The following is a 27786-nucleotide window of genomic DNA, read 5'->3' on the forward strand; positions in this document are numbered from 1 at the left end:
TTAGTATTTTAAAGAAAGACCGTAAGAAAGTAAATCCGTTGGGGGAACCTGGTCACTCTAAAGAAGTCACAAGACCAGTCAGCTGAATTTTCGGTGCTGGTGTCGCAGTAGTGTGAAAAAACACTAGTTAAGTTTGATAAATTTTCAATTTGTGTGCCAAAACCTGTGGCGACAAACTTCTTTGGCGTTTGGAACTGATTAGTAAAAGCATAACATCAAAATGACTACCGCCCTTTATTTGCCCGAGGAAAACATTGGTAAGTTTTTCCCCTCCGCAACTGCTTCATGACCTTTGTGGAAAAATCGAAGTATATCTGTGTGCGTATTATGAGTATGTGTGCGTGTGGGTGAATGGGGGGTGGTGATGATGGTGGGGTGTAACATCACGCAGGTCAGATGAATTGAAGAATTTTCATTGATATTTGTTTCAGACATGATTGCTGCCACCTCGGTGCTGCAGCAACAGGCAGCTGATATTCGCACTCGGACCATCAACTGGGCCTCCTACATGCAATCCCAGATGATTAGTCAAGAAGATTATCAGGCCATCAGTGCTTTGGACAAATCACGCGCCGCCTATTTAGCCCAGAACCCCAGCCAGGTGGTGAAGACTTTGTTAAATCTGGTCTCGCATCTGTCCAAGGATTCGACTATTCAGTATATTCTGGTACTTTTGGACGATCTGCTTCAAGAGGATCGCTCACGTGTCGATCTTTTCCACGAGACAGCCGGAAAGTTAAAGCAATGCATTTGGGGTCCATTTTTGAATCTGTTGAATCGTCAAGATGGCTTTATTGTCAACATGGCTTCGCGCATATTGGCCAAGTTTGCCTGCTGGGGACATGAGACGATGCCCAAATCCGACTTGAACTTTTACTTGCAGTTCCTTAAGGATCAATTGGCCAGCAATGTAAGTGATTGTCATGATTGCCATGCATTATAGTATGCAAATGAATGAAGAAAATGCATGAAAGGCATGAAAAGCATGTTTATGTTGAGAATGTATTAGAAGGTTTAGCAATGCAGTTGTATATAGTCTATGATCAGACAGATTTGCACGATAAAATTAATGCTATTGCTAACTGGGTCTTAAGGACGTAGTTTAACATTTTAGTTGTCATTAATATAATGGGTTTTCAACTAAAATGTCTCTAATTGAGATTATTAAGATTTCAAAATAATACAATTGAAACAAAATATTTTTAAAATTTGTTAAAATGGTTTCGACATCGTTTTTGGTAAAGAAATATTCCTCATTTGTGCTATAATTCATCAACAAAATATTTCAAAAAATAATTACTTACTGAGAGATGAAAAGCTGCAAACATTATGTGTTTAGTGGCTATTTGCAATAGATTTCAGTCCTGTTTAAATTGGTTGGAATCGAAATTTATTTTTAAATTCCAAGTAATTTTGTCCGTTCGATTCGCTTTTAAAACATAAAAGGTTTAGAGCATATATCTATTTCATTTTGCATCTTTTAATTCCAAACCGTTTCGGAAACAAAAACAGAATTGATTGTCCGATATACACTGTCATTATTAATCTGATTTCATTATAATAATTGGGATAATATTTGAAGAAATTTAATTTAAAAGAAAACCTAGGATGGCAAACTATTTGAAATCCTGAACTATAAAAAGAAATGTGTGCTAAAACATAAAGTTAATATTCATTACGATTTGTTTAACGCATTGATTAACACTGTAGAAAAATGTGGCCGTTGTCATCAAATATTGAAGAACGTTAAATTAAAAATTAGTAAAAGAGTTTTAAAGAAAAGTTTCCTCGAATGAGTAAAAAACATTTTGCAATTCTCAAAACTTCTAATAGTAATTCCAATTTCACACTTTAAAGTATTAATTTTCATTAATTAAATGGTTTCTCTTTGTGTTTTTAACTAAATATTAACCAAAATATTAACTAAAATATTTAAAAATTTAAATCTATTTTTTGCATGCTTTTTTTTTACTAGTTTTGCTTGCTTAAATTAAACAAATTTTTGTCATATAATTTAAGGCCTTTATTAAAACAAAGTGACACTAAATTTGGTTAACTCAAAAACCACTCGTGAAAACTCTCTGAATGGAGTCCGTGTGATCTTATCTTATTGTGGTCTCTCATTCGTTCATGCACCAACAACAATATTTGGCACTTCTATAATGATATACATATGTATATGTATATAGTATCTACAATTTCAAAATCTTATTCACTCCTCACAACGAACATCACGTGTTGTCCCTAAGCAAGAGCAAAAAACTATTGTTTATTATTATTATATAACTTGTGTTTTATATATATTGCACAAACATATATATTTTTATTACTTTTGAAACAATTTTAATTTATAATGCAATTTACCCTATTTTGTGAAATTAAACGATGGCCGATCCCCTTCAATTACCCCATGATAAAAAAAAAACAAAAAAAAATCCGAACCAAAAAACACATCCAAACGCTAGAGCACAGCCTATTTGCAAGAGATGGCCCAATTGGCCAAGCGGGTACAAACAATCATTGTGCACTCGCATGGACCGCATGGCAAAGACAAAGATCATCATGGCCATCAATACAGTCCGAATATTGCTCAGCAAATGCAGCAGCATCAACACGATTTGGCCAATGAGAGTTATCGCGATATGGCCGGCGACCAGCAACAGGATGGCAAATGTGTTATACCGGTACTCCAAAATATCCTCCAAAAACAAAACGAAACAAATCAAATCAACCATCAAATACCAACTCCACACACACTCACTCTCTCACACACACAAAACCAAAAAAAACACTACCACAACAACTATGAAAGCAAGGAAACGCTCTCAGAGAGTCCTTAAATTAAGTGAAGAATTATGGAAAACTTTTTTGATCACAGTCAATCAATCAATCAACTTTAGTTGATAATTCTTGCTAATCTGCTTGATCTCTTGTCCTTCGGTAAAAAGTAAAAAGATTAAACCAAATCCCTCTTAATAAATCATTAATATTTAAACCAATCAAGCTGATCTATTAGATCCAAAGACGAACCATTCTCCAGTGTTTGTTAACGGTTTCTTAACGCCTTGATTAATGGTGTAGAACTGTGTGGCCAAATTCCAGCAAATGTTAGCAAATGTATTCCATAATTCTTGACTATTGCCTCTGTGTGTGTGGGAGTGTTTCTTTTAAATTCGTAGCCCTTAACTGTTACTACTAACCCAACTAATTTTTAAGCTTTGAAGAAGCGTGCGCGCCAGATGAAGATAAAAAACAAACCCAAATACCCCCTACAGTGTTGCAAAGCAGTGTATAAAGCATATGTGTGTTTGTAAATGTGGTGCAAGGATTAAATTCCAGGTGCTGGTTAAACAATCCCTAAACGACACAAGAAACTCTAGACATATTCATTTTACACTTGATACCAATAAAATAAATTTTTAGACAAAATACAGATAAAGGTGCAGGGAACAAAGACAAATGTTATAAAGTTCTTTATTTCCATTTCTATATTATCCTTTATTTGCTCCTCCTAAAATTTTTCTGTGTGTGTAGCTTTTAGTGACATTGTTGTTGTAGCTGCAAAGAAACAATCTTTAGATATTGTGAATCATAACTAACAAGAACTGCTAACTAAAATGTCTAGAAAATATATGATACTTATATTATATTATATTACAATCTCCCAAAAAAAAACAAATATATAGAACAACGAGTATATTCAATCGGTGGCCCGCTGTCTGCAGATGATGCTACGTGTGGATGAATATCGTTTCGCTTTTGTCAGTGTGGATGGAATTAGCACATTGATACGCATTCTGTCCACTCGAGTTAATTTCCAGGTGAGTTTGAAATTGAAATGCCTAAATTGTTTTGTGTACAATTTAAATTCGATTTCTTATTCATAGGTGCAATATCAATTAATTTTCTGCCTGTGGGTGCTCACATTCAATCCACTGTTGGCCGCCAAAATGAACAAGTTCAGTGTTATACCCATTTTGGCTGACATTCTGAGCGATTGTGCCAAGGAGAAGGTTACACGCATCATTTTGGCCGTTTTCCGTAATCTAATTGAGAAGCCTGAAGATCTGTCTGTGGCCAAGGATCATTGTATTGCCATGGTCCAGAGTAAGGTATTGAAGCAATTGTCGATACTGGAACAACGTCGTTTCGATGATGAGGATATTACTGCCGATGTGGAATACTTGAGCGAGAAATTGCAGAATTCTGTGCAAGATCTCAGCTCGTTCGATGAGTATGCCACTGAGGTGCGTAGCGGCCGTTTGGAATGGTCGCCCGTCCACAAATCGGCCAAATTCTGGCGTGAGAATGCTCAACGTTTGAATGAAAAGAATTATGAATTGTTGCGTATTCTGGTTCACTTGCTGGAGACATCCAAGGATGCCATTATTCTGTCCGTTGCCTGCTTTGATATTGGAGAGTATGTGCGTCATTATCCACGCGGCAAGCAGTGAGTATCTGGACTTTCTCCTAGAAAGGTTTACAACTTGAAAGCAAAATATGAAACTATTTTTAACTCTAATTTTGTAAATTGTTGCTAAAAACTTTAAATTTTTTTTTAGTGTTTTGGAACAACTTGGTGGCAAGCAGATTGTAATGCAACATTTGGGTCATGAGGATCCCAATGTACGATACGAAGCTTTGCTGGCTGTTCAGAAGCTGATGGTACACAATTGGTTAGTAGATCACAAAGTTCCCTTTTCTTAATTGCTCCTCTCTCTCATATGATATATAGATGTCGCATGATCCACATGGCAAAACAAATATAATAATCTCATAAATTTTCAAGATTCGGAAAGAGAAATCTCATAGAACTATTTAAATTTCTGTGCATTAAACATTAATATATATTTTTGTGTCTTATCAGGGAATATCTGGGCAAGCAACTGGAGAAGGAGAATGAGAATCAAAAGCAAGGCGCTGCTCCTATTGCTGGCAAGGCCTAAAAGCCGCAAACTACAGTAAACACACAACAACAACAACATCATGTACAATCTTTAAGCCAAGGCCGCCAGCCTTAACAACAAACAAAAACACATACATTATAAACAAAAAAAAAAAAAAAAAAAAAAAACCAAAACAAAAAACAAGAACACTTAACTAACAATAAGAGTTGAAGAATTAAGGAAGAAGAAAATTTCTGTTGTTCCCTTCTTCCATAACCTTCATCTCCTCCCCTTCCCCTATTGAAAAAGAGTTTGTTTTTCTTGATAAATTTAAGCGCATAGTTTTTTTTTGTTGTTGTTATTTTCCTCTTCACACTGTCTGTTAAAATAAGTTTTATGTTGTTTAGCCTTCATATATCCACTCGACCAACTTACGCCTCCATAGGATTTGATTTGGCATTCCAAAAAATGAGAGAAATAAAAAACACACGAAAGAAAAGAAAACATATTACACAAAATTTTCTATATAAATGATTCTTCATTTTATTGTTTCGTTTCTGTTATTATTGTATCAATTTTTATTTCTATTATTGCGCTTCGATCTACGCACTTCTATATATATATATATTGTATTATAAGGCGCCTAACGAAATGTAAAAACAATTAAAAACCTATCAAGTATTTTCTTTCAATATAAATAATAAACGAAATTGTTATTAAATTGTACTATAAAAACGTTTTTGTGACTGTAAATGAATAATAATATTATAAAATAATAAATTAAATGGAAATATAAAGTCGGATATTTTGTGGTATCTATCTATAGTCAGCTGTTATACTTTTCTAATCAGTTTAGCTAAAGCACGTGAATTAAACCAAGAGAGTGCAATTTTTTTATGACATAATGACACGCCTGATTTTGTAATCAGCCATTGGCCTCTCTTTTTTTTCTCTAGTAGACTCTCTTGGACTTGGCACGTGAACTTTAAAGAGTATGACTCTGTACAAAATTGTTATCAAGGTAAACTTTTGTTTGTAGTAACTTTTAATCTCATTCATTCTCTTTGAATGAAACTCTTAACGTAGCTCTTATGACTGTGCTTTAGTTTTTTTTTTTAGCCGATTTTAAAAATAATTAAATATCTATTAACTTTTCTTCATTCTTATTGAAGATTCTAACTTAATGTCAGAGACAATGCCTTATTCCAGGTTTAAGAGAGAAAACACTTTTTGAAACTAAGTTATTTTTTGAGAAAGACGTTCCATGATAGCCTTATGTTAGAAAGAAAGAAAGGGAGAAGTTGTGTGTCGTTTAAACTAATTATTACTTTAAAAACTCGTATGAAGACGGGAAAATGGGCAATATATACTTTTGATCAGACTAATCGGTGTGAGCCTGAGGGTTTGAAAATTGTCTATATAAAAATTATGTGGGAAGCTGTACGATCAGAAAACTAATCCTCATATCTTCTCAATATATACTTTTAGTTACAAAAAAGAAGTCCGAATGGTTTAGCTTCATATCTTAAATACATGTTTAACAAATATAATCTTCCACTTCGCATTTTTCCAATATATGTATAACGGTAAACACATAAAATCATTAACGTATTTCAAGTTTAAATGTCTGTCGAAATATTACTGATGTCTTTTTGAGTACGAAATCTCAAGGAAATGAAAACTCACCATTTAAGTTGACAGGATAAAAAGAATATTATAAAATTAAACAAACATATTATAGGTTTTAAAGTTTTTTTTTATACTTTTTTTGTTATTATTTAATTTTTGTGGTCGTCACAATTTGTATTCAGATTTAAATTAAATATTTCCACTTTTGTTTTCCATTTTTCAGTTAAATTAAATAATAAAATTGTCCTATTTAAACTTTATAATTAACATAATTGTAGTTTCTATAGGTTTGTATTTTTGTTTGTTTTCTTGTTGTTGGTGTTGTATATATTATATTTGATGTTGTTTTTGGATTGTGACTAAACACAATTAATAATACAATAGTTCCTGTTGTTGTTGTAGTTGTTGCTGCTGCTGATGTTGTTGCTTTTGCTGTTGTGGGTGTTGATGGCAGTATATAGAATAATCCCTAAAACCCTTTACTTGGTGGCCGCCTTCAGGTAAGCAATCAGATCACCACGCTCATTGGGCTTCTTCAGACCAGCAAAGATCATCTTGGTGCCAGGAATATATTTCTTGGGATTCTCCAGATACTCGAAGAGTGTGTCCTCATTCCAGGTGATACCCTTGGCCTTGTTGGCATCTGTGTAGGCGAACCCGGCAGCCTGTCCGGTCTTGCGGCCAATCAGACCATGTAGATTGGGTCCAACCTTGTGCTTGCCACCAGCCTCAACGGTGTGGCACTGAGCACAACGTTGCACGAAAATCTTCTTGCCCTTCTCAACATCACCAGCTGGTACGCCCATTTTGCTTTATGTATTTGACTTGATGTGTTAGACAGACTCGACTGAAATCAAGAAAAAATAGAAAATCAATTATTTGTCCCATTGCCTCGTTATGTAAACAAAGTGATAAGCAACCGTTAACGGAAACAAAATGTTTAGCCAAGGTTAATGTGCATTAAAGGCATGTGTGAAATATTTGATAACAAACAACCACACACACACACGAGTTGGCAAACCCATTAGTAATCTGCGAGTTTAATTAGAAAAGGTAGTATAAGTTTTTGCGCTGAGGGGTTTGATATGAATAAATATATATGTAATTTATATAATTCAAATTATGTGAAAAAAAAACAGAACCAGTATCTGTTATAGAAGCCTGTAAATTTATGTGTAGATGACTTTTACATAGTACCAGATGAGGGAAAAACAAAATACTAAAGTGATCTTCCAGAAACGTTTTGTAATGCAAAGCAACAATCTGTAATGATTCATAGAGCAAGGATTGCGTCTTCTATTAGAAGCATCCAGAGAATCATGGGAGATGTGTTATCAAGTCCCACTTTGAGTCGAGAAAGTATTGTTTTACATCTTCTCTGTTATAACCAGGAGCGGATTAAAAAGAATCTGCTTCTTCTCAAAATTTAAGCATTTTAGAAGCTCAATTATCAATCTGGGGTAGGAAGAGTTCTCTTTTGCTTTCTGGAACCCCCAAATGCAGCCCTCTTTAGTTTCTTTCTTTGCTTTATTAGGTAATACTTTCCATGGAAAAAGTTATCTAAGATTAAAAAGAACTTCATTCAAGTTCATGTTCTATGATAATGACTCACAAAGATTGCAATTAATTTATATAATTTTGTTGCAGTTCTATATCTTTCATCTCCTTTGTTCTGTTATCTAATCCGTTACTATACAAAGTTCACTCTGATTCCACGCGTGAGCAATGGAGCGACGTCATCAAAGCTTCAGCCAGACATCGACGATGCCTGGTCACATGTTATTGCCCTCTCCCCACACTATACTCTCACACACGCACACACACAGACAACTGCAAAATTCTTGTTAATTTTTTTGTTCCTCATTCTTCACCCAGCAACAAGCGGCAGGGGAAATGTTTCATTGCAAAGCTCTTAGCTTGAGGTATTTCATTTTTTTTCAATCGACAGAGAGTAATTAATGTTGCATGCAACAATTTGCACTTGAAATTGAAAGCAACAACACAATGTCAACACAGCTGATAACGGCCTTGGAGAGAGTAAATTGTTTTTTTTTTTTATTATTGTGAAAAACCACTTTTTTCCTCCCATTTTTAGAAAATGCACTTGAAAGCAGGCCAAAGAGCGACGAGAGTCTGTATGCGTGGGAGAGAGAGTGAAAATGAGGACAACCTTTACTCAGTTGCTACGACAACATGGGAAACCGTTACATAAGACATCTCCTGTTGAGGTGAAAAATATCTTATATTGGCCAAACAAGAAAGTAAAGGCTTAAAAAAGTATTGGAAAAAAAACTAGTCCAGCAACCACGTGGCGATCATTTTAAGCTTGAACAAAACGAAAAAAAATCCCAGAAATGGAATTGACACGAGAGAGTCAGCAGATCTCACTCTCCGATCATGTAATCAGCACAAACACACATGCATACATAGTATGTATGTATAGAGAGAAATTTTCAATGCCAAATTGATGACTTTCCGGAGCAGCAAATGTTAATAATAATACAAATGTATACATATTTAAAAATTAAATTGCTGCCAACTTTAGCACCTTGCCAGCGCAGTCTCACACACACACAAACATTCGTAGAAGTCACCCTCACTTATATACACACAAGGACACGTTTATGTAACCTAGAATATCAACCCTCACACTAAAAAATAGCTAACTGGCACATTTTTCACTATTTCCGTTTAATAAAAGCAACAAAAATAGTTATAAATTAACGAAATTATTTGCATAGAACACTTGCTAAGTTATAGGAAATTTTTTTGGGAAATATTTACGTCACTCAATTTTGGAAAATTAAACGAAATAACCGCCTTTACTTACATTGAACACAACCCTCGCGTTTCGACGGCTATATTACGAATGTGTGTATAGCGAAAAACCGTTTTTCGCCAGATTTCACTCAAGTTCGCCTGCTCGGAAAGCGGGACAGGCAGCGATATCTATGGCGAATTATCTATACCCTTACAAATCAGATAAAAGAGTTTTGTTCAATTTAGCGAAATATTTTAATATAGGTAAACTGCGTAATGCTGCTATATAAATTCAATATCTTTTTTGGTTTCCTTTAGAAATAGAAATATTTTAAATATTTTGTGTATTTTCCTCATATATTGAATATTCAATTTTAGTTGTTGCGAAACTCTTCCCCTAACTAATGCACTCGTTTTTGTAAGTGTTTTGTTATCGATAATTGCGCACACTATAATAAATTAAAATATTTTTGTTATAAATAAAAGAAAATTATTAAAATATTTGTTAGTTAATTATTATTAGTAGCTATTCTATTTATTCTATATAAATATTCAACAGATCAAAATCCTTAATTAATTTTCGATATACATACATACGCGTTTGGGGTATTCATAAAATGAAAATGATATTTTCATTCCATGTCTAGCAGAGGCGTTACATAGAACTGAACATAGATGTCCTCTTGATTCTCCGCTTGCAGCATAAAATGCAACTCCAGGAGGCCACTGCTATCTGTTTTAATGGCCACTTTCGTGGCCACCTGTAAGGATTTGTTGGTCATTCGAATCTGTTGGCATTTATAGCGAGCCACAGTTGTGGCTTGGCAATTGAACATTAACATCATGTCAGAAGTCTTTGCCACCTCCACACTTGACTCGGATTGGATGACACCAAGAGTGGTTATTTTAAAGTGAGGACTTTTGGGGGAAATGGTGAATTCGAATTCCTCGGCAGCCTTGTCCAGTTCATGAAAAATATTGGACAAATCAGGCCCACGTATAAAGAGTGTATTTAAAGTGGAACTTCTTTCATCCAGCTCGTATTCCATAGGTTCATCCACGTTCATAGTCTTGATGGCACATTCCGTACTCAAGTCCTCATCATCATGCGGGTCCAACAGAATCATCAGGGGAGCTCCCTCGCCTTTGTAAAGCAACTTTACCCCGCAATCGGCCAGACCATACAGGCTAAGGCATTCGGCCAAGACATTGACTTTTATGCCAAAGCTTTGGAAATCTTGCACATAAAACTCTTCAAAGAAACTGGGCAGCATATACACAGTAGCTTGTATGGATTTTGCCTGATCGACTGTTATACGCATACCATCTTCACTAATTAGGAAAGTTCCGAACTGAAAACAAGAAAAACATAACAAAAAGAGCCAGTTTGGTCATTTTCGTTCTTACATCGCTGAAGCAAATCGATTTTATGGCCGCGTGAAAGGTTTTAATGTGATTTACTCTGCAGACAAATTTATAGTCGGGATATTGGGATTGCGTCAACATCTTGCGATTCTTTATTATGCCCTTTTCATAAAGACTTTTCGAATGATGCATTAACTCTTCATTCGTAAACAACAAAATGCTCGAAAGACCGCCATTTGGAATGCCCAACAGCTGATTTTCGATAGCACGCAGTCGGTGGCTATTGGCGGGAGTTTTTCCATTCAAATTATAATTTATTTTTTTTTTCGTTTAACAAATGTGTTTTGCTTTATTAGCCATATACTATATACACATATATCAAAATTATTGTTTATGATTTACGTACCATTATGTGGCACGCGTTGGCGTGTTTTAAACTTGGTTTTAACGAGCAGCAGGAGCATAACGCTCTTGGCGCTGCCAGATGTAAGTCAAATTCAGCAGGCTGGCAACCTTCATCACATCAACGCTGCACACCTACGCACGAGGAAACTGTGCACAAAAACAACAATTGGATTTCGTCAACAAATGGACCATACAATACCGCCTAAAGAGTTTAAATGGACGCCGGGTGATTTGATTAAAGAAAATTTCAAATTGGGAGAGAATGGCCATGTTTGTGTGGTACTTAATCGAAAAATTCAGGTTCCAAGTCACGTGGTGAAGTTGTTATGGAAGAATGGTAAGGTCAAACGGAGGAGAGATTATGAGTGACCGTTAAATTTTTGTAATTTTTTTTTAATCTATTAGCCATTGTCCGTTGTGCGGTTGATGGGGGATCAAATCACTGGCGCGATTTTGTCTTGTCTCAAGGAGACGGCAAGAACAGCTCACCAACCAAATCCAAAGGAGCCAAGGATACTGAGGCAGATACTGCTCCTTTAATAGCGCCACCGGATGTAATAACTGGAGATTTTGATTCCATCACCGAGGAAACAGTGGAATTTTTCAAAACGACACCAAAAATTCATACACCTGATCAAGATGCCACAGATTTTACAAAAGCCATTAATGTCCTTCTGCCAGTGATGGAGCAACGCAAAGTCCAAGATGTAGTTGTATTCAATGACAACTCTGGTCGCCTCGATCAACTTATGGCGAATCTGAATACCCTTTATAAGGTGCAAAAAGATAATTGTAAAGTTTATCTATTAAGCGGAGATTCCATTACCTGGCTATTACGACCCGGCAAGCATACAATACAGATACCTCTTGACTTGGTCACTGGTCAACGGTGGTGCTCTCTAATGCCAATTGGTGCAATGGCTCATAATGTCACTACCACAGGCCTAAAATGGAATTTATGTAAGTCGAGATGGTTATAGGAACTAAACAATTTCTAAGTTTTCCATTCTTTTCTAGATCATGCACAAATGGACTTTGGAGGCATGGTCAGCACGTCGAATACATACTCCACAGAGTTTGTTCAAGTGGAGACGGATGCAAATCTAATTTGGTCCATGGGTGCTTATGATTTTGAGGAAAAAATCCGATAAGAGAGGCTATGGGAAGACTTAATTAGTACTTACACGCAATCGAATTGCATATGTATGCAACCTACACACATACATATATACATAAGTATGCATGCGTCTGTTAACTACTTAATTTAACTTACCCTAAGTCAAATGTTAATTGTTATTAATTTGTTGGTCAGATGGTCGGTTATCTCTACTGGGTGGCCAGAATGGAAAAAAGTTGTTAAAAAGTCTTACACAAAAAATGTGCATTAAGAGACTTTTTGTCTTAGTTGGGTGTGCCTCTCTCTTAAGTAGGTGTGGCAAATTGCACACGAGATTAATAGAATTCTGAAAATTTAAATAGAACCAAATACTATCTTGTTAATAAAAGAGCTTCCGTACCTTGCTAGTAGTTTTCCAATTGATTGTAATTGATTTGTTTCTTAGATAAAGGCCTATATAAAGCAATTGACACAATGACTTGAGAATTTTGGTCAGCAATTTTTGTTTTCTTAACAAAAACAAGCTAAATTTAGATCTTACAATTAGATGCAATTTAATGAACATGTTGACATGTTCTTGATGTTCCTAAACTGCAAACGCCATCATTTTAGTTTAAGATATTTTTAAGAAATAAAGGTTTTGCCCTTGAGAAGTGCATTGTAATTATCATCGTAAAACTGGATTAACTGATATCGTTGAAGTGAAAATGTGCAAAGGTTTTGTTTGACAGTGTAGTAATTCAATATATATGTATCAACAAATATGTTTGTATGTGTGAATAGCTGCTTGTTTATAGCATATACGCCTTGTTTTGCTTAGCCCACTCTCTGTCACTCTCCTTTCTAGAATTAATAATTTCACAATACACAATATCAGCTGTTTGGGTACAGTGCTTACACTTAGTTCAGTGTTCAGGCGTCTTTGCGTGGATCGGTCGAGTCATGTCGGAGCTAAAATCTTTGTCCCTGTTGGAGATTCCCACAAATGACTGGCCAAAATTGAGAGATTTATGGGCCACCAAGCCAACTATTTCACCTGGCTATCAATGTCTGAACATTTTCATTGATTGGAAGAAAAGAGAACCGGAATTGCAAATAAAAATACTCACTTTAAACGAAAGCTGGCAAAACGACGGAACTTTTCTTCTATGTGTAAGTGTGTGAGTGTGAGTTTTCAATTGTTGACAATTTATTAATATTAAACATACATACATATATGTATGTATATTATCTTTTAATGAAGCTAAAACTGAATGAACAGATAGAACATTTATATTTCAATACTTTGAACGATAACCTGGATGGTTTGACTGAAGCTCTTGGAATTGTCCCAGCAGTTGGACGACAATATTTTCTCTTTGGTTATTGTTCACGTCTTTTACCCAGTGCCAAAAGCTATTTTAATAGATATCCCGATCAAAAGGTACACACTAATGAGACAGTTTGGTATCATGCCAGTAAGGAGCTTGTATCGAGTTTTACCATTGAGTAAGAAATTCTATTTAAATTATCTTTAAGGAGTTCACTTATTCAATCTTTCATTGCAGAAGCCCTCCGGGGATTACTCTGAAATCGTTGGAGATTGGGGATGCTCCAACTATCAACGAAATCTGGCCGCATCGTGAGCCTGGGTCTATAGATTTTGTCAATCGTCTCATCAAATATAATGTCAATGTGGGAGCCTATGATGACAGTGGCAAATTGGTAGCTTGGTGCTTGAGGTAGGTCTGGCATATCAAATGACTTGCTTATCTCTTAATGCACTTATCTTTTTCTTGTTTCAGGCTCCCAATTGGCTCATTGGGTTTACTCCAGGTTCTCGAATCCCATAAACGTTTGGGTTTGGGCAATCTGATGGTGCGTTATCTTTCCAAAAAAAATTTCAGCACTCGGAGATGAAGTTCTGGCTCCTGTTGTCCATGTCAATACTCCGTCTCGCAAAATGTTTGAGAAATTAGGTTTCCAACCTATTGATCGGGTTTATTGGAGTTTTGGAACTGCCTAACAACTGACCCCAATCGGCAAACGATCTGAATGGAAATTGAGATAGGACGAAACGATCATAAGACAATATTTTTTATCTGAATTGTTACACCAGCTTAAGTTAAGCGAAAAACTTTTAAAAAGAGTATATATTCGCACATATGAATGAAATCATATATTATGCACATGTTTTTATATACATATATCTGAATGCAGTGACCCTAAATTGAAACGATAAACCATTCGAACTCTATGACAATCGGAATTAATATTTAAATAAAGTTTTTACTTACTTTATCAAGTCGTTTTTGAGACTGTGTAATATGAAGATTGAAAGTATATTGTAAAAAGGTATTCCATATTTAAGAGATCGACAGTCAAGATTATATCATTAGTAAATTATTTGATTGCCGATGGGATACTAACACATTTTTTGATTGTTGCTAAACCAAAATTTCTGAAAATTCGCGTCATTTAGTTTCAGAGTTTATGAAGAGTCCCTAAAACTTGGAGCTCTTATCTGTTTAACTTTATGGTACTTTCTACAAGTGACTATCTCTAATCTCACAAAAATCATAAAGATGGCCAAAAAATAAAATAATGTCATACTTTGATATTAGCCAAATCTTTTCATAGTTTAGTTTGTCAACGTGTTTGCAGCTGAAAAGTTATGTCTGAAATTGCATCACTGTCCTTGGTGGAAATACCAAGAAAAGATTGGCAAACGCTAAAGGATCTTTGGGCCATTAAGCCAATATATACACCGGGCTATCAATGTTTAAGTAATTTTATTAATTGGCAAGAAAAAGAACCTAATTTTGATATAAAAATATTGTCGCCCAATGGCAATTGGCAGACAGATGGCACTTTTCTGCTGATAGTAAGTGATTATTTTTATTAACTTTGTTAGCTAATAAAATGAATTATTTTTTAGTTCAAGTCCGGAGCCAAGTCACATGGGGATCAACTTTACTTTAATACATTGAATGACAATCTGGAATGTTTAACAAAGGCTCTTCAAATACTACCAGCAACTGGAGATCAATATCTACTCTGTGCCTATGACTCACGGTTAATGCCAGTTGCAAGTGCCTTTTTCAACAGATTTCCGGATAGAGAAATCTGGACTGAGAAAACGATTATGTATCACGCTACTAAAGAAATTGTTTCCAATTTTAAAACTGAGTAAGTTAAATTCCAGATTCCAGGGCAGCTCCTTCTGCTCCTTAAAGTCTGAAAATATTGAAAATTCCCAGGAAAGACCTTGGTATATGCCATTACAGGGTAATTTCAATAATAATTCGATCTCTTCTTTTCTAGTGCTCCACTTGGAATTACTCTAGCCAGTTTGGATCTTAAAGATGCTGAAACTATTAGTGAATTGTGGCCACATCGGGACGCCGAAGCCATGAATCGGACTCGCCGTCTAATACAGTATAATGTTTCGGTGGGAGCTTATGATGAGACTGGCAAATTAATTGCCTGGTGCTTGAGGTATTATAAGATGCCAAATTTGATGGTAACTATGTAGAATCTCCTAAAAAACATTTTTATTTTAGACACACCAACGGCTCATTGGGTCTACTTCAAGTTCTGGAGTCTCACAGGCGTTTGGGTCTGGGCAGTTTGATGGTTCGCTATCTCTCAAAAACGATCTCTGAGCTGGGAGATGAAGTTCTAGCGCCTGTGGTGCCTGAAAATGTTCCATCACGCAAAATGTTTGAGAAACTGGGATTTCAATCCATTGATAAGATACATTGGAGTCTTCAGAAATGAATTATTTGTGGAATGGCAATTATTATTTTGATAATAAAATTTGAATGCAATTTGAAAATATCATATCGATTCGTTTATTTTTTACCTGTGTCTTCTCACATAGGGGCTATGTGCCCCTATATAAAGATATTAAATTTTAAGTGTTATAAAAATTATGCGAAGCAAGTGACATATAATGGCCCTGAGAATATGATAAAAGTCTGAATATTAATGGCTTTTGCGTGATGTACTCACACGAATATGTAGATTTTTTCGTTTTATGATTTTAAAAAAAAATTTCAGACCTGACAACAAATGGGATTTTTAAAATTAGTTTTCTTAATGTTATATTTCTTTACCTAGGACATCAGAATCCCGAAAGACATTAGAAAGATATTCTAAAAGATCTTTCTAATCATATGAGATAATCATAAACAGCTTGTTCTAAGAGATCATCTGCTTTTAATCACTGTTATTTATAAACCGGATTCCGGCTTTTACCATTACATTAAAATGTCATATTCTGGATGCAGAAAAGAAGAGGGGAAATCACCAAGCTTTTCGTTTGTATCACATTTGCCTGCCTATTTGGTCTTGACTTGTCACAAACAAACTTCCCCGCACTCTGATGACAAATCTAATGACGTTCATGCAAATACAAATGTACATATGTGTTCTTTTAAAATATTTAAAATATTTGCTCAAACAGTTATGATATAATGCGAAAGAAAAATATAGGTAGATATCTCCATATATTCAGATTAAATTAGTATGCCGAGTATGAAGAGTGAGCTTTAAATGGATTTCCGTAATACGCTTCGTAGAACTTTGGAGTTTTTTTGCTGACTTTTTTTTCTTCTACATTAAATAGCATATGTGAGAGGGCAAAAGATGTATTTATATATATAGATATGTATCTACATATTTATGGGACGATATACATTAATGAGGCTAAAGCTAAAGTGAACTGAACTATGGCAGAAAGTACATGAGACGTCAAAAACCATGTAAACAAACAAACAAAGCGCAGGGTATAACCCAAGCTCAATGTAATGACTCGTCACTGCACAGTGGAATGAGGCTTTGGATAAAGTAAACAATTTAGTGGGATTACAGCGAACTCTTTTTTAGGATTATATCTACATATGTATATACTGGAACTATATCTAGAAAACTACTAAAATTTGGTCAAGGAATATTCGTTCAGTGTTGAACTTCTTTGAAAGTTCCAACAATATAGTACTTTGTGTAATGGATCTCAACCACTGTGCGGCATTGGGTTAAAGCTTTTGGAATATCAGCTGAGAGGAAGAGAGCGAAACGCATAGACCTGGAGCTGGGCTTTATTGGGGCCTGCTGGATGGTTGATAACGAGTTTGCGATTCCAGTTTTTATTTTATAATGAATGGCGATGAGTGAGAATCATTCAGTCTGAGAATAACAACGAAGGTGTTTCAATCTCGTTGAATTTTTGTGTGTAAAATTGTCAATCTATTTGTGCTAAATCTATATACATACATATATAGTATAACTATAAAAAGATAAGCATATAATTGAATAATTATAGAAATGTTACGATTGTTAATATTGGCTTCGGCCTGTGTGTTGGCTTTATGTCAAACACCACAATTGAATATATGGCGAAAAGATATAAGAACTCCAGAGGCTATGGCAATCATACAGAGGTTACACCAGCAGCAGCAACAAGATCAACTGCAGTATCATCAAGAACCACAGCCTCAACAGCCGCAACAGCAACAGCAAACACAATTGCAACAGGAGCAACAGCAACAATATGAAGCACCACAATATCAGTCAAATAGCCCTTCTCAAGTTAATCAATATACTCCTCAAGCCCCACGACCTGCTGCTGCTGCTGCTCCTGCTCCTCCTGCTGCTCCAGTTGCTGTTGGTTATGGAGATGCCTATGTTGATCTGGCCGCTTCGAATGCTATTGCCAGGAATATTCTCCATTTTGCTCAAAGTGTTGGCAATGAATTGGCTTTACAATATAGCAAAACCAGTGTATTTTCACCCCTAAGTATAGTGTCAGCCTTGGCATTGCTTATGTTGGGTTCTAAAGGTCACAGTTATCGGGAATTGGCGTCGGTTTTCGGCTTAAACGATGCCATTACTATGCATGAACAATTTGGTCTCATGCTACGCGATGTCCAGCAACCCACAAAGGAGGCAATGTCACCACAACGTCAAATTGAAATGGATCCTTGGCGTCAGCCATCGAATAATGTTAATCAGCGACCCAACAAACGTTATCAACGTGCCGGCCCGCATGAGGTGTATCTGGCCAATGGTTTATTCACTCAACAGGGCTATACACTCAATGCCGATTACAGGTGAGCAACAAATTGATGAAATAAAGTAAGCAAGTCGGCATACCGACTTTGATATACCATGCAATAAGTGATTGAACTATTTCAAGCTTTTATTTATAGCATAAACAGGCTATTTCGCTCACTCTTACAAGCCTACGAACACTTCCTTCTCTAAATTAGCTTTTTTTTTTTTTATCCGGTTCTTATGAAACATCAGACGACTGATGGATATTGGTAAAAGATTTTGTTGTCCGAAGTTTTGGTCATATAGATAAATGACTAGATAAATGACAATTTGTCGACCTTAATATAACATTTCACCCTCTGGGTGCATGGTATAAAAAAAAAACTGGATCGCTATGCGGTTCAATTATGGAACTGGAAATACCAAAGTCATTATTAATACATTCTGAACAATGCTTTGGCTGGTGATGGGGGCCTTTTGTGAAGCAAAAGATGGGATCAACGTTATATCCATATATTCCAATTGAAATGAAGACTAAAATACATACATACATATATGCGTTTCTGTTAGTTCTAAAGCTCTTGGTACTAGTGACGTAAATTTTAGGTGTTATTTGATAGAAAAATCGTTAAATTGTATTTAATTTAAAATAGTTTTCCCATCAAATATTTACCCAATCCTATATTCTTTAGAATATGGATTTTTTGCTAACCTCAATATGAATTTCCCATCATTCATTTTTAACAACTACTTATTTGTATTTACAGACAAGTAGTCACTGGAATCTATAACTCGGAGTTGAAACCACAGGACTTTGAGTCCAGTCCAGCAAAAGCTCGCTACAATATTAATTACTGGGTGGAAACCAAAACCAAGCACAAAATCATTGATGTTATCGCAGCGGACATACCACCAAGTACTCGCATGATTTTGGCCAATGCTCTGTACTTCAAGGCCTTTTGGGAAACGGAATTCATTCCATCAGCCACTAAGCCAGATAATTTTTATCCCAATGGCGAGGCCTCTCAAGATATTTTGCGAGTCCCAATGATGGCCACTGGTGGCAATTTTCCCTATCACGAAGATCCCGAATTGAATTGCAAAATAATTGGTTTACCTTTTCGAGGAAATTTGAGTACTATGTACATCATTCAACCGTTGCAGTCGTCTATAGTGCAATTGAAATACCTGCAGCAAAAACTGACAGCGGATAAAATTGAGGGTTTGATTAGTAAAATGTATAGACGATCCACTTTACTGGCTTTACCCAAATTCCATATAGTAGAGTCCGTCAACATGAAGAGTGTCTTACAAAGAATCGGTTTGGGTAGTATGTTTGGTATTAGTCAGAACGATTTTTCGTTGATTGCGGAGAATCCGACAACAGCAGCACCCAACTCCTCGGGAAGATCATCAACATCGTCGGCACGTCCTCGCCAGAATTTGAGCAATACCAGCGATAGTTTACGTAATCTGGAGGCCCAGCGTGGTGCTGCGCCTGCTCCCACAAGTGGACCCAAATCCGATCTCCATGTGGATGAGATTATTCATAAGGTTGACTTCACCGTCAATGAACAGGGCACTGAGGCAGCAGCGGCTACGATCGCGTATTTGAAAAAATCTGGACCAGATATTCTCTTCCGAGTCGATTCTCCATTCATGTTCCTGGTTCGCCATGATCCAACAAAACTGATTCTGTTCTATGGTTTAATTAATGAACCACCAACGGTTGCTTAAAGAGTTTCTAGTTTTAAGAAATTAGTTCATTAGGCTCGTTGACTTTTTAGTTTACCATAATAAGAAAACAAAATAAAACATATAAAATACAATTAAATAATATAAATATACTTACAAATTTTGAGTTTATAACTTTAATCTATTAATATGATTGGCAATAAGGAAAAACCACAAATATACTTATAAAAATTTACCCGAAAATATATGCAATAGATTGTTGTTACATATTAGGGTTAAAAATTTCGTGTCCAGGTGTTTTTAGGCAATTTGTGAGTTATTCAAAAGTCTTAATCTTTTCCGAAATCCTGTTTGCGGGAATACAAATCAGAAAAATTCATAAGAAGTCTGCACTTTTTGATTAAATATATTTTTTTTAGTGCTGAAATGCTTCAAAAAGTCATACCTCCCGAAAATAGTGAATAACCTCAGTTGCAAAAAAGAACTATATTTCATTCATTATGGTTTATCTATCCAAGAGTACATTTTTTTAAATGTTCCCGCCCAGACAAAATGACTCAGACCTTAGGACTTCCGGCTCAGACTTTTTACTCCGACCTTAGCACTTCGATTGTTTTATAAAAATACCATCGATGTATAGATAGTACTATTGTGGGTACTCATCGATATTGTTATCGACGGTTTAACAGCTGTTTTTTGATTTCGTTTTTTGTCGAATTCGCAAATAAAAGCAATGTGTTTGCCCCACGAAGCCTCACAAGTTCAAAATAGACCGTCAGTGACAAGACGTAATCAGCTGAAGCAACAAGTGAAGAACTAACCCGGTATTCACAATATCTTGCATAATATATAGAAGCGGGCAAATCTTAAATACAGATTTTAGTACTAAATAATAATAATTAAAATGCAGTCGATGGCGAAACAAAGTCTGCGCTCTTTGCCGCAAATGGGCAAACAAGGTGTGTGTGAAAATTCAATTGTGCTTTTTGTGTGTTTGCCAAAAAAGAACCAAATGCAAATTTAATAAATGTTCTATATTATCTCTTATCAGTGAGCTATCTGTCGACAAGCAGTGCCTGGCATGCCAGAGATTCAGTCGGCTCTGTGGTGGAAATTAAGGAACCGAAAACCAAAACAGAGAAATTCATGGCCTTTCAAAAGAAACTAAGAGCCAAGACACCTTTGGGCAAATTAGATGAATTCTCTCGTCATCCCTATCAGGAGAAGGAGCCCCTCAAGCCCTGGCCCAATCAGACAAATCCGTACACCGGTGAAATTGGCGGTCCCTCTGGCCCGGAACCAACACGTTATGGCGATTGGGAGCGTAAAGGACGCGTTTCTGATTTCTAGTCCTTTGTTTTAGCAAGTAGCATACTCTCACTTTAGAATATAATTAGGCTGTTTATATTAATACTAAGCATGATAATTTACTCGAACACTGATTTTTGTGTAGTATTTTTTTTTTTTTAATACAAATTACATTATTATATATATAAACGGAAAAAACAAAAACAAATTGAAAATTTATTGTCTTTGTTCTGCAAACAATTCCTGAATTAGATTTTCACTAACTTGCCAAAGATTTTCCTGCAATTTGGAGCTCTTTGACAATTTGCTGGGTTCACAGAAAAAGCAATTATTAAAGTACAGTCCCGATAAACCCGTCAATTCGTTGGCTGTGGCGCAGTAAATTGTTGTGGCAGCGGCTTGTTGCTGTAGAATAAATGCCATTAACATAATGTATAAACAAATATTGTGGCAATGCATACCAAGGACTTGGTAAATGGTCTTACTATGGCAAATAGCAGACGATAGAACCAGTAGTTACGACTCAAATCCGTGGAAACCATATTGCCAGGATGAACCGAGAAGACAGAAATACCGCGTTGCTTCCAGCGCTAAAAACAAAACAATAAAAAACTGGGTCAATCGTCCATATAAACACTTCACACTCCGATGACTCACTTGGGCCAATTCCTGGGCAAACAAAACATTACATAGCTTGGCATTATTGTAGGCCATCATGCTCCAATATTTCTCTGGCGGTGGCGATAAATGATTAACACTCAAATTCTCCAAAGGCAAATTGGCAAATCTGAAAGAAAAGTGGTTTAGTTTAATATGATTAAATTTATGTATTTTAAGACGCAGTTTGTGGTTGATTTGTTTCTTTTAAAGCATAACTACATACATTCATACCACTGGTCGTATATGGATTGTGGCTACATCCACCATCCATTTGAACTCACTGGACTTTGCACCCCCCACACAAACACAACAGGCAAACGAGTCTTGATTGGGTCTCTCGTTCAGTCTCATTAATGAGATGCAAACGAGGAGAGGGGATTTGGGGACGCGTTCTCAGACAAAGGTTCCCACCAACCAGGCAATGACAATGGTTAAAGGCCCTACTACAAATAAATAGCAACAAAAGTGATAAAATAACGGCGAGTGCACAATGCAATTTTCTTTAAAATAATAAAACAAAGATCATTAAACAGAGAAGCATGTTAACCTCTGTCAAAGGGTTCACGGCGAAGATCAGTTCAAATCTAAAAGTTCTCAGTATATGTATAATGCTTACAACTGATAACTTTCATGGGAACATATAAAGTATATATGTATGTATGTAGATTTCCCTTAAGAAGAAGAATAAATCTTATGAATGACAAAATATTACTTCTCAAACTAAAAAAGGACTTAAAAAAAAAACAGGAATAAAGTAAACACAAAAGTATGAGGATAATTATTTTGGAATTATCTCAAATTGGTTCGTTCTAGAATTAGTTTTCTAGCTTAAGATTTCAAGTAACTTCTTGAATTATTCACCCAGTTTTAGACTTAAATATTTGAATTAATTGCCTGATCTAAGACATAAAGTGAAATATAAAATTACATTCCTAAACATTAGGTAAAAATAAATTGAATTTCAGGAAAGTAATTGTAAAATTAACTCATTTCATTTAAGTAGAATGTGCTAATAACTAATGACAAAATCAACATACCAAAGTATATATCAGGGAACCAATTCTAAAATTAACTAATTCATGTTAATATCAAGTCTGATTTGCTAGTAACCAAAATAAAGACAATAGCTGGAAATATTGTATAATAAAAACTATCTAATTACAGTCTGGTTTAGCTAATATGTATGACAATATTCATATAGAAAACTATATATCTAAAAGGGGTGAAGAAAACCATAAGCCATATGTCAGATGTTAGCTGCTTTAATCAGACTTAATAATAAGTATTAACAAAAATAAAAGTAGCGCATGCGTCAGTCCCATAAAACGAGACTCTTTTGCGCACATTTTGGACTTTGGATTTGTTTTCATTTTGTTATGCCCCCGGCTTGGCTCTGGCTCGCTGTCTCCTCGATATGTAAATAGAACGACGCAAAAAATGTAAGCGCAAAAATATGCATAAATTTGCTTTAATTTATAAATAAATTCTACCCCCGCTCCATTGATAAAAGGCATGTCGAATGGGAGGAAAACTAATTGTTGTGGTAGGTACAAGTAAAGGTGAAAATATCTCAGCCGTTAAATTACTTATTAACACCAACTAATCAGAAGTTTGCACTGACCCCAATAGAATCTTCAAATGTTCAAAAAAAAAAAATTTCATCATCAAATCACTCTCTGCCACTTTTCATATCTGGTTTTATGGCATACATGACTTTCAGTGAGTACACCAACGAATGGCGCACGCGACTTTCAGTTGCATGCTCACCACGAGATACAGATACATTCAGCCATCTAACTAACCGTGGTCCCAATTGAGATACACAATGTTGTACGTGAGACGAGCAACGAACGCAACAGCAAAAAAACCACCTCCAGTACTACAACAACTCTTGAGTTCAATTGCGTTTTATGCTTCTTCCGCTTGTTCACGAGAGTTTCGATGATTTATGTGTGTCACAATGTGCACAGTGGTTTGAAGTACCCCTTGCAAGAACTGGTTATTTGGACTTCAATTTCCTTCAAGGCTAAAGACCTTTCAGCTATGACAAAATCAAACAGAAAACTAAGTAAAATAAGAGTAAATACACTTTTAAACGTAACAAGTATTTCCAACTCGGCATGGAAAAGCAAATTGGACTATAAAGTATTTCTTTTGGCATGAAAGGTCCAATAACAATATAAAAAGGTGTGGTGTCTACTTTAACTCTTTCTACACGATTCTTCCTAAGATACCTAATGCTAATGGGGAAACTCCCCCTAAATTACGCTACAGGCAGTCTGTAAAAACTAAGAGCGACTCATTTGGTTTGTTAAGTACTTGGTCTATTTAATTCTTTATAAATTTTTAACAGCAGAATATTCAAAAATTCTGTTTACTTAAAAAAAATACATTTCGATTCCTTCTTGCATACTTTAGGAGTCAAATATGCCCCGTTAATATCCTTAGTGACGCAATTGCGTTTAATTAAACTTTTTAAAGAATGTTTGAATTTGTAAATAATATCACGTTTTGAACCATAAACTACAGTTTGTATAAAATCACTGTAATGCGGGTCTGGGGATGTGAAATGTGAGAAATTCGGCCCCTAGAAGTATGCAATATGCAGTCAGTGCAGTTTTCAATGTCATGTGGATTTACAATAATCTTCAAATAATCCTTTAAGGGGCGAAGTTCCCCCAGATCCGCCTTTTATGTGATGTCAGTGCAACCATATTTCATTGAATTGGTTATGATTTATATTTATAAAGACTATAATGAACCTTTTCAATACAAAAGATATGATAGATTCATTACGTAAATATATATCCATTATTAAAGGATAAAAACAAGTTTGTCAGATCGCAACTCGAGCTATAAATGCAAATACCTAATGCATTTTAATAAACTTATAAGAATTAAACTCTAGTTTATGCATCAATCAATTGTTGAGGTAAAAAACGTTTTTGTTTTTATTTAGCCTTAAAACAAATCGAATTTTCATTTAAATGAGATGAGAAATTAAATTTCAATGGGTGTCAGCCAATTATTGATTTCCGAATAAATTTCCCATATGAATTTCACTTCATATTTGAATATTTTCAAGTCACTGTGTGTCTGCACGTGAGGGCGATAAATGAATTAATGTCTGTCAATCCGGGGTGTGGGTTTTCAATTCTGATAGTGTAATCTGTGGCGTAGTACTGATTGCGTCGCACAATACGAGTATGCAAACGAAGCTGTTACAACAACAATAAAAAAAACCAACTAAAAGACAAATGTTTTCTAAGCTAAGTTCACTACAATTCTGTATCTCTTGCCTTGAAAAATTATATTTCAGTTATCGGTGAACAACATTTGAACACTGTACAGCAAAAACCGGTGACGTGATGGAGATAAAGAGAAAAACATGAAATGCCTTCACTTGATATGCATAAACTATAAATAGTTTTAGCCACAAGCGGAGCAACACCAACGCTAAATAAATAATAATAAAAAAAAACTCAAAAAACGACGGAGACAGAGAAACCGGTTGGTCCAAAGTCCAAATTGCCGATGCATAAAAGTGCAATCAACTTGCAAAAAATAAAAGAAAATAATGTCAAATGGCTTGGCCGGCCGGCCAAAACCTAACGATGAGACTACACTGGCGTCCATTTAAAGGAGATTGACCAGAAATGAGTCACACATAAGTTAATTTCTCCATTGTTTGGTAGCTATAAAGTATTAAGGATTCTCATTATTTAAACACTAAATTTTTCTTGAAGTTGTGACAACATCTAGTTAGATCTCGAATCACATAAGGGTTAATTTATTTTCTAATCCTTTTTTTAAGAACGATTTTAAACCTCCTTAAAAGAAATATACTATATATAAATATTAACAAGTTATTTCATATTTAAACCTAAACCTAACTAATAAAAATATAATTTGTATCACATTGCAAAATATTGTGTATAAATGAGTGAACAGCGTGAGAAAATGCGAAATATTTTAAAAACGAATTCATTTTTTAAAAGACGCCCGTAAATATGCAGCATTTTTTGATTATTAACCCATCACGTGAAGGGGTCAGCCAGGATAAAGGCTTAAAACTTTTTAATCAAATATTGAAAATATTAAATTTTATAAATAAATATACATTTATATAACAATTGTAACTTAAGAGAGCCAAGCTAAGAACTCTAAATAGTTCAAGTTTAAAGCAATTTCGAAATCATATTAAAATTGAATAACCTAATGTCTTGATAATATCAAGTTGATATTGAATATAATAAAAGCCTTGAAATCTCTGAAAATAGAAAGTTCTAGATTGTTATGCTTTTGTACTTCATTCTAAGGTATTAAAAGGAAATTAAGTGTTTGTTGCGTTTGCAAGGAAAAGGAAAGCGACACCTTTGTCTAGGCTTTCTTTTATATTGAAATGTTACAGAGTTCGTTAATATCACTCGAGTATCTTAAAATATATCACTTTACTCAGTATTATTATATTGAATTGTATAAAACTTGTTGTTAATTTTTGATTTAAGGCAGAAATTGATATATGTTTTTGTATTCTAATGAATCTTGACTTTAGATAAGTAAAAAAGAATTTGCAGCTAATCCTAAACAAATTGACTATTTATGTAAAATTTATAGTTTGCTTACCTGTGCGACTCCGATGATAGGACAACAATGCGTGTTTTATAATCAAATAATGCCTCTAATTGTAAAGTCAAATGGAAGTGTGATAAATGCGATACTTGGAATGTTGTCTCCAGACCATCAACTGTCTTTGTGTAAGGCAAAGCGAAAACACCAGCATTCAGTATAAGATAATCAATGTGGCTAAATGAAAAGAAAAAAAGACAAATAATTTTAGATGCTACAGTTCTTAGCAATCTTCTTAATCATATATGCACCTGATATTACTCTCTTTGATGTCCTGGACAAACTGTTGAACAGCTCGCAAGGAAGCCAAATCCAAGGGCATAAACCGACATCGAGAACGTGCTGCTGGACGTTCATGTGCAATACGATCGATGGCCAATTCAGCCGAAGAACGATTCCTGCAGGCCAAGATTATTTCACAGCCATGCAGGGCCAGGGAACGAGCTGTCTCGAAGCCAATGCCACAATTTGCTCCAGTTATCAATGCCAAACGTCCATGCAAATCCTTACCATGAAGGACTTGCAACGCTGTGCTGCATGAATCAAAACGCTGTCGCACTTGGGCTATGTTTTGTGTTGGCTCCTCAACCGCAAATGCCAGACGAGGATCCACATTGGTGCGTTGTTGGGTGTCCTTGTTATGGAACATAAATCTTTTGCTATGCTCATCGTAGTATTTCTCCCAGCCCAGTGGTAAATCGCCAGTAATGCGTTTAGAGCGCCCAGTTCTTGGATGTGTCCATTGGGAGGTTTTACTCTGTTGGCTAATTGAATGATGTTTGGGGATTAAAGTAATTCCGTTCCTCTGAAGTTTCTAATTGCCGGCGACTTTTAACTTACTTCACATAACAAACAACGCCCTCATCAGTTGCCCGCTCTTCCCATCCTGGTGGCAGCTCGTCCTCGCTGTCCGAATCTGGCATTGCCATCATATTTGCTTAAATTTGCTTATAAATTTTCAAAAATTAAAACAAAAAAATTTGCTAAAAAATAATTGACAGCTGATAATGAACGAATCTAGCGATGTGTGTCTTTAGCCTCTTAGAGATGTGAGCAAACTATCGTTTGAAATGGAGCCATCTATCGGTATTAAATGCAAAACTATTCTAGTTCCTTTAGCAGCCGCAAGCGGCAAATGGCGTTTTGATGTTTCAAAAAAATACTGGGCAGAAAAAAACCTTCAAATATGTAAAAAGTCTTGATAAATATATTCAAAGCCAATATTTTGCTTTATTTCCATTTTATACTATATGTATATGTATATATATTGTTCCACTTGATCGCCCAATACACACA

At 35.4% G+C, this 27786-nt stretch overlaps 8 protein-coding genes and 1 long non-coding RNA gene across 10 annotated transcripts; 6 read left to right on the forward strand and 3 right to left on the reverse strand.

Annotated features, from left to right (window-relative positions):
• Positions 1-48: 48 nt before the first annotated feature.
• VhaSFD (V-type proton ATPase subunit VhaSFD) lies at positions 49-5621 on the forward strand. 2 transcript variants are annotated; one of them, XM_068294742.1, is made up of 7 exons: positions 49-257; positions 432-910; positions 2466-2684; positions 3687-3821; positions 3888-4450; positions 4563-4676; positions 4868-5621. In XM_068294742.1, exons 1-7 carry the CDS (start codon positions 221-223, stop codon positions 4944-4946), a joined length of 1626 nt encoding a protein of 541 aa, XP_068150843.1. In that variant the 5' UTR covers positions 49-220; the 3' UTR covers positions 4947-5621. The 2 variants fall into 2 exon arrangements, with proteins under 2 accessions (XP_068150843.1, XP_068150844.1); XM_068294743.1 differs by lacking the exon at positions 2466-2684 and having other exon boundaries at positions 50-257.
• Positions 5622-6621: 1000 nt separating this feature from the next.
• Positions 6622-9452, reverse strand: Cyt-c-p (Cytochrome c proximal). Its single transcript, XM_068294772.1, has 2 exons — positions 9346-9452; positions 6622-7362 (listed from the first exon to the last, which is right to left on the reverse strand). Exon 2 carries the CDS (start codon positions 7319-7321, stop codon positions 6995-6997), a length of 327 nt encoding a protein of 108 aa, XP_068150873.1. The 5' UTR covers positions 7322-7362; positions 9346-9452; the 3' UTR covers positions 6622-6994.
• On the forward strand, positions 8327-9244 carry LOC137580662 (uncharacterized). The gene is made up of 2 exons (XR_011033029.1): positions 8327-8437; positions 8611-9244. It is a non-coding gene; the product is annotated as an uncharacterized lncRNA (long non-coding RNA).
• Positions 9453-9742: 290 nt separating the features above from the next.
• Rad1 (Radiation insensitive 1) lies at positions 9743-10865 on the reverse strand. The gene is made up of 2 exons (XM_068294755.1): positions 10683-10865; positions 9743-10627 (listed from the first exon to the last, which is right to left on the reverse strand). Exons 1-2 carry the CDS (start codon positions 10830-10832, stop codon positions 9908-9910), a joined length of 870 nt encoding a protein of 289 aa, XP_068150856.1. The 5' UTR covers positions 10833-10865; the 3' UTR covers positions 9743-9907.
• Positions 10866-10992: 127 nt separating this feature from the next.
• LOC137580640 (thiamine pyrophosphokinase 1) lies at positions 10993-12840 on the forward strand. The gene is made up of 3 exons (XM_068294750.1): positions 10993-11382; positions 11451-12005; positions 12063-12840. The coding sequence occupies exons 1-3, from the start codon at positions 11034-11036 to the stop codon at positions 12194-12196; spliced, it is 1038 nt and encodes a 345-aa protein (XP_068150851.1). The 5' UTR covers positions 10993-11033; the 3' UTR covers positions 12197-12840.
• Positions 12841-13083: 243 nt separating this feature from the next.
• LOC137580646 (uncharacterized) lies at positions 13084-14442 on the forward strand. Its single transcript, XM_068294757.1, is given in 5 exon segments — positions 13084-13314; positions 13406-13650; positions 13710-13883; positions 13947-14034; positions 14036-14442. Coding segments are annotated over 5 exon segments (849 nt in total). The 5' UTR covers positions 13084-13104; the 3' UTR covers positions 14168-14442.
• Positions 14443-17340: 2898 nt separating this feature from the next.
• Spn28Dc (Serpin 28Dc) lies at positions 17341-20041 on the forward strand. The gene is made up of 2 exons (XM_068294739.1): positions 17341-18254; positions 18966-20041. Exons 1-2 carry the CDS (start codon positions 17470-17472, stop codon positions 19933-19935), a joined length of 1755 nt encoding a protein of 584 aa, XP_068150840.1. The 5' UTR covers positions 17341-17469; the 3' UTR covers positions 19936-20041.
• A 581-nt stretch (positions 20042-20622) lies between these two features.
• Sirup (Starvation-upregulated protein) lies at positions 20623-21416 on the forward strand. The gene is made up of 2 exons (XM_068294507.1): positions 20623-20852; positions 20945-21416. The coding sequence occupies exons 1-2, from the start codon at positions 20798-20800 to the stop codon at positions 21241-21243; spliced, it is 354 nt and encodes a 117-aa protein (XP_068150608.1). The 5' UTR covers positions 20623-20797; the 3' UTR covers positions 21244-21416.
• On the reverse strand, positions 21336-27522 carry Wwox (WW domain-containing oxidoreductase). The gene is made up of 6 exons (XM_068294506.1): positions 27331-27522; positions 26742-27254; positions 26488-26667; positions 21859-21988; positions 21663-21791; positions 21336-21606 (listed from the first exon to the last, which is right to left on the reverse strand). The coding sequence occupies exons 1-6, from the start codon at positions 27420-27422 to the stop codon at positions 21418-21420; spliced, it is 1233 nt and encodes a 410-aa protein (XP_068150607.1). The 5' UTR covers positions 27423-27522; the 3' UTR covers positions 21336-21417.
• Between the last annotated feature and the right edge of the window lie 264 nt (positions 27523-27786).

This window comes from Drosophila tropicalis, unplaced genomic scaffold (genome assembly GCF_018151085.1).
Source record: "Drosophila tropicalis isolate 14030-0801.00 unplaced genomic scaffold, ASM1815108v1 contig_845, whole genome shotgun sequence".
Taxonomy (NCBI): Eukaryota; Metazoa; Arthropoda; class Insecta; order Diptera; family Drosophilidae; genus Drosophila; species Drosophila tropicalis.

Coding starts and splice junctions, on each gene's coding strand:
- VhaSFD (XM_068294742.1), top strand. CDS start 221: ATGACTACCGCCCTTTATTTGCCCGAGGAAAACATTG. Junction 258..431: donor TTTGCCCGAGGAAAACATTG/GTAAGTTTTTCC, acceptor TATTTGTTTCAG/ACATGATTGCTGCCACCTCG. Junction 911..2,465: donor AGGATCAATTGGCCAGCAAT/GTAAGTGATTGT, acceptor TCCAAACGCTAG/AGCACAGCCTATTTGCAAGA.
- Cyt-c-p (XM_068294772.1), bottom strand. CDS start 7,321: ATGGGCGTACCAGCTGGTGATGTTGAGAAGGGCAAGAAGATTTTCGTG.
- Rad1 (XM_068294755.1), bottom strand. CDS start 10,832: ATGCATCATTCGAAAAGTCTTTATGAAAAGGGCATAATAAAGAATCGC. Junction 10,628..10,682: donor AATCGATTTGCTTCAGCGAT/GTAAGAACGAAA, acceptor TCTTGTTTTCAG/TTCGGAACTTTCCTAATTAG.
- LOC137580640 (XM_068294750.1), top strand. CDS start 11,034: ATGATTTACGTACCATTATGTGGCACGCGTTGGCGTGTTTTAAACTTG. Junction 11,383..11,450: donor GAAGTTGTTATGGAAGAATG/GTAAGGTCAAAC, acceptor TTAATCTATTAG/CCATTGTCCGTTGTGCGGTT. Junction 12,006..12,062: donor AGGCCTAAAATGGAATTTAT/GTAAGTCGAGAT, acceptor ATTCTTTTCTAG/ATCATGCACAAATGGACTTT.
- Spn28Dc (XM_068294739.1), top strand. CDS start 17,470: ATGTTACGATTGTTAATATTGGCTTCGGCCTGTGTGTTGGCTTTATGT. Junction 18,255..18,965: donor ACACTCAATGCCGATTACAG/GTGAGCAACAAA, acceptor TTGTATTTACAG/ACAAGTAGTCACTGGAATCT.
- Sirup (XM_068294507.1), top strand. CDS start 20,798: ATGCAGTCGATGGCGAAACAAAGTCTGCGCTCTTTGCCGCAAATGGGC. Junction 20,853..20,944: donor GCCGCAAATGGGCAAACAAG/GTGTGTGTGAAA, acceptor ATCTCTTATCAG/TGAGCTATCTGTCGACAAGC.
- Wwox (XM_068294506.1), bottom strand. CDS start 27,422: ATGATGGCAATGCCAGATTCGGACAGCGAGGACGAGCTGCCACCAGGA. Junction 21,792..21,858: donor TTGCCCAGGAATTGGCCCAA/GTGAGTCATCGG, acceptor TTTTGTTTTTAG/CGCTGGAAGCAACGCGGTAT. Junction 21,607..21,662: donor GACCATTTACCAAGTCCTTG/GTATGCATTGCC, acceptor TTTATTCTACAG/CAACAAGCCGCTGCCACAAC.